The 5,483-nt window shown below is 41.8% G+C and overlaps 1 protein-coding gene across 1 annotated transcript in view; it reads right to left on the reverse strand.

Moving 5' to 3' along the window:
• Positions 1-5,483, reverse strand: part of PGR (progesterone receptor) — a 126,618-nt gene that overhangs the window by 20,817 nt on the left and 100,318 nt on the right. Inside the window, exon 5 of the mRNA XM_019525229.1 lies at positions 2,221-2,365. Within this exon, the coding sequence (XP_019380774.1) occupies positions 2,221-2,365 (145 nt within the window). The remainder of the gene's footprint in view (positions 1-2,220; positions 2,366-5,483) is intronic.

Below are 5,483 nucleotides of genomic sequence, written 5' to 3' on the forward strand. Positions count from 1 at the left end.
GAGAGTGAATCGGCTGAAAATTCAGCTCTGTCCCTGTTCTATGCAACTGCAATGCTAGAAAAACATTTTTTCTTCATTCTCTCTTCCAGTAAAAAGGTGGGTATTACATTCCAGAGTGTATGAATGTGAGAAAATACAGTACATATTTTTGCATGTACCAGTTTACAAAAATTCAGTGAAGATACCCTGCCAGTACCTGCATTAAAATGAACAATATTAATGTTAGTCTATTAATTTAATTTTTCAATAGCACAAGCTAATTTTACAAAGCATCACCTTATTTAAAAAAAATAGATTACTAAATATGAAGTAAATTATGGCTCTGATGCCATCAGTGAGGCTTGCTATCAACTTAAAAGGAGATAGAATTTCACCCCAAATAATTCCATCCTAGCTAAATGCACTCTTAACAACATAGTATTTTCTATGATAAACAACTTTGTCTCAATATATTAAATACTTTCATTTTAATTTAAATGAAAAACTCCTTCAGGTGTGTTCAAAATCTGAAACACTGCACTCACCTTTAAATTAGTTAAATGTATAATTTTAGATATTTTGCTATGTTAGGATATTGATTCCTTTCATCTCTATTTTAATCTATATTTTTAATCTTTCATATTTGAAATAAGAATGCATGTATTAAAGCATCATGTATGGATGACCATGTTTTATAAGCATTAGTATGACGATGGTTTTGGCTGTATTTTTTGGTATTAGCAGATATACACAGAATAAATTCCAGTAGTGATTGTTAAAAAGCAATTTTAGAATTAATCTAGAAACTAACAGCTCCTGGCTCATTTCCTAGTCTAAGGCTGGTGCTGCTCTGTGCATCCATTAGAGTAGCACTAGGACTAGTAACTCTAGTTGAACAGTGGAAGTGACAGTTTGGTTGCAAAATGCCACTTAGACACTGATGCAGATGAAGATCAGGGCTAACTTTTAATGTAGTAAAAAGCAATGTACTATATCAGTTCTCCAAATCTTGTGCTTAGAATTCCCAGTGGCTAATGTAAATCCATGGGGTGAAACTATAGCCCTATTGAGAGTTCTGACCCTGAATTCAATGGGGCCAAGATTTTAGCTGGGGATCCTGATGCATGAGCCCAGTGATTCTGTGGAGTCCTATTAATTTCAAGGGGACTCCACATGGGCACAAGGGGCAGCAGAGTAAGATCCGCATCCTTGGGCCTGATCCACATGAAGTCATAGAATTACAGTGCTCAGTATTGTGACACTTTGTAGAATTCATAGCCCTAGCATAGCAACATCAGATTCCTCTTTACTGCATGAGGAATTAGGTACCTAACCGCTATCATGGTAAGCCACATAAGAAAACTAACATAAAATGCTTCAATAGAGGGTTGTGCCTTAACCCCATCCCTCCCACCCCCCAGCCATCAACTGAAGCTAGGCACCAGAGCCTTTTCTCATAAGTCAGCAGCAACATTCTTTTTATTTTAATTTCTCGGTCCCATGCTTTGACATGGGCTAGAAGCCTAACTGCTTAGAACCGTCATGACATAAGAAATTTAGAACATGCCCAGGAGAAGATCCTTAGGCTCCTACTGAACTTTATTGGCCAAAGTTTATGAATCTGTAGACTTTAGGTACCTTTAACATTTTGTGTGTGAGTGTGAGTGTGAGTGAGAGAGAGAGAGAGAGAGAGATTCTTTGGGCTGGGAGCAGGGAGAACTTGCAAATATTTTTCTCACAAAAAATGAAGTTTTCAAAACCAAATATGACCTCACCAAAACTATTTCTAATGAGCAAATTATTAATCCCTCTCTTCCCCACCCAACAAACAATTACAAAACCCTCCTCTCACTCTTGTGCCCTGATAATTGCATTTAGACTAATTTAGGGGGAATTATGTTATGGTGGGGAGGGGTGGTGGGGTGGTTTAACAACAGATTTATTTTTTAAATTTTTTCCCTTGTCTAAAGAAAACACCACCAAAATTTCTTTACATCTGGGTCTACAGAAGATAGCCATATTAATGGAATATTTAGGATCCTTTTACAATCCTGAGGTGATTGATCTTTGATAGGATCAGATTCTTATCTAAATTTGAACACAACATAACAGCACATAATGCAACAACACCATAAAAATGTTGAGTGAAATTCTGTCACCACTAAAATAACTTTCTTATTGACTTCTGTAGGGTGAGTATTTCATCTTCATATTAGTAAATAGCAGAAAGTGCCAACTTACTCATTTAGTATCAAATCAGGTGCAAAATATAACATCTGACCACTGACATGCTTATATGATCTCCATCCCAATGCAAACACCATTAGACTCATCCAAGAGTACTGGATGAGGGTTATCTGATCATCAATGTGCAAATTCCGGAATCCTGAAAATCAAATGAAATGTTAAAAGAATGTTCCAGAAAATATTTCACAAAGTACAATTTGTATTTGTATTTTTGTGTGTGCTAGATATTGAATAAGGCTAACTATGTATTATTTTAAAGAAAATGAAATATGTAATATACTAGCACTTATCTATCCTGGTTCTTTTCATTGCTTGTCCATGAATTAAATAGTACTAATAAGTACTAACAGTAAATAAAATCTGGTTAAACTCTCATTGAAAATCAGACTACTACAAAACCTGGCTTTAATATTTGAAGTCCTCTTAGCTAGGTCAATTAGGCTTTAAAATTTTCTTTCAGACCCATCATGATAAAATCCATTATACAGCAAATATCCATACATTTAACATAACATTTTTTTCAGGTGATTGTCCATTCAAATGTCAGATAACTATATAGAATAACAGCAGTTTATCTAAGTTTTTACGGACAAGTCACTAGGACCTAGATCTACAAAGGATGCAGTGTTGAAATGTTGAGCATTGTAGTGCCTAATTGTTATGTACCCACACTTTGTCACAGAATCTCCAGCTATGAGTTAGGTGCCTGGGTTCCCTATAGGGCATGTGGAAGTATCCACAGTAAGTACCAGGCTGTGAAGTTACACTGAAGTTGCACATAAACCAGTTAAAGTGATCAGAAACTGGTTTAAACCTGTATCAGAAAAGAAGTTCAATGCACATAAACCAGTTCCAAGATGGCTGAAACTGATTTAAGATAAAATTGGTTGAATGTAGTATCAGACTTAACTGATTAGGGTCATACCAGTTAATGGAATTTCTGTCCCAGACCCTTTACTGATTTAAGTTAAATCAGAGTCCCCGAGCATCCCAGCATGCTTTTCAGCCCTGGGCTTGGCTGGGCTGTCTGCTCCAGAGAGCAGAGCAGGCCCTATCATTCTCCTCCTTAGCAGGAGCTCTGGCTGGCTGAGGAGGTGGAGACTAGAGGTACAGCAGCATCTGCCTGGCTTCCCCTTGTCCCACCCCTCACCTCACAGCTTGCTGCTCAATTAGGGATTCCCTCCTCTCCCACAGCAGGGACCCTAGCAGCATGGACCCCAGCCAGCATTTGGCCACACAACCTCCATGCTAGCTGAGAGGTGGCTATGTGCATGTCTCCAATTTCACTGGAATAAAGGCTGACAAAACAGTGTCCCCTTAGGAGTTGTTTGGAGCTAATCAACAGGTCAGTTGGTAGCATTCCTCTGTTCTTCATTATAAATGCTTTGGAATTGTTTATGAAGAGCTTGAACTAATGAGAGAAAGGCTTTTGTTTTCTTGATGGGCTGACAAGCTTTATGTTCTGTTGGCTGCTGGCTTGCTTCAACGTCTGCAATCTGTCAGTGTTCAAGAGGGGACAAGGAGAGGTGTGAGAAATGACCTGGTTTGCAATGCATGGGACCTGAGTTCCATCAATTTGCTGCAGACAGTATGAAGAAGCAGGAAGAAGGAGATTGAAAAGTTCAGTATCATAAACAGGTGCATGCACTCCACACAAGCAGTCCTCCCTCCCAACACCCCCCTCTCTTTGCCTCCAAGTGCTAACCCTGGGCCAGGGTCTGGCAACACTCCCACACATTGAGCAGCAAGTGGGAAAAAGCCTGGCTGCTTCCCTCTCCCTCTTCAGGCACACCCCAGCTGGGGACTGTGCAGGCCCAGGTGGAGGTTCAAACCCCTCCCTAATCATAGGGTCCTGCCAGGGCCTGGCCACACCCTCCCTCAGCTCAGCAATGTGTAAGTGAAAGGAGGGCTGCTCTAGTGCCCCCAGATTCTAGCCTGAGCCACTGCAGGCATGTGCTTGCATTTCCTGAATCAAAAGTAAATGTCTATTCACTTGCAAATTGGTTCAGTCTCTGCAGGTTAGACTAACTTGCAAAGATTAAATCAATTTAGGCTCGGGCTTTTTGAATGTCTGTCCCTAGCCAGGGTGACCATAAGTTCTGGTTTAGCTGGGAGAGTCCCAGATTTAAGAGGCTGGTCCCGGCTGACTCAGAAGACTTATAGTGGGTGTCCCAGAAATGCAGGGATGCAGGGCAGGGAGTCCGAGTAGTGTGACCAGCGAGGACGCATAGCAGATGCACACCCTGACAGCACCGGTGCACCGTCTGTCAGGCCGTGCTCCCTGTTTAGCTGGCAGGCAGGGGGGAAGGCAGGAGTGCGGATACCCCCCTGCAAGCACCAGGGAGTGGGGCCGCCAGCAACCATGAATGCGATTGGCCACAGGGGACCCCCTGCCCCCTCGGTCACTGCAATTTGGCCGCAGGGGGACACCCCCCCCGATCAGTGGAATCGGCCACCGGGGGCGCCCCTCAGTCACTGACTGGTGTCAGGGGGAGCATGTGTCTCCCCTGACTCAAGAGGCACCAGTTGCCCATGGGTGCTGCCCAGCATGCAAGCAGCAGGCAGGCATGGCTGCCTGCCCAGAAGGCAGCCCAGCTCCCTGACAGCTTGTAAGAGTGGGGGGTGAGTGTTGTGTCCTGGATATCAGGGATGAAAGTCCTGGTTGTCCCAAACCTCCTTATGGTCATTCTACTTACAGCTGCTAGTTAGGATAATTTCCTATGAGGTGGAAGGTATGAGTGTGAATTCCCTTTGGTAGAGAAAAGAATTACACCTAGGTCTCCCACATCTTGAGTAAGTGACTTAACTGCTGAGTTACCAGAAAGAAAGAGATGCATCACCTCAGGCTGTTTTATTTGTAGGCTGTTAGGCTTCTTCTGAGAATAACTATTGGATCAAGCAATTCAGATGAGCCAAGTACAGGAATGCATAGTTTGTAAATCTTGATAGGGCATACAGATTAGATTAAGCATCAGTACACTTCACATAATTAAGACTGAGGAATTTCTGGGCAAACTCTAAAGCAGAAGTTGAATCAATTAGTGCATTTTAATGTTTAATATTAGACACACAGAGACATTAGGTGTCTCAAGGGTTAGGTGGTAGGCGCCTAAAAGGTTTTAAAGTTTACAATTTTGCATTTAGGCACTCATGGTGCAAGTTAGATGAGACCTATGCATATTTAATGTCTGGCATGTGATAAACTACCTTACTGAAGTGGGACTATATCTAACTAGCTGTATATACCAAAGAGTACT

The sequence above is a fragment of the Gavialis gangeticus genome, unplaced genomic scaffold (genome assembly GCF_001723915.1).
Source record: "Gavialis gangeticus isolate Ggan-Ray unplaced genomic scaffold, GavGan_comp1, whole genome shotgun sequence".
Classification (NCBI taxonomy): domain Eukaryota; kingdom Metazoa; phylum Chordata; order Crocodylia; family Gavialidae; genus Gavialis; species Gavialis gangeticus.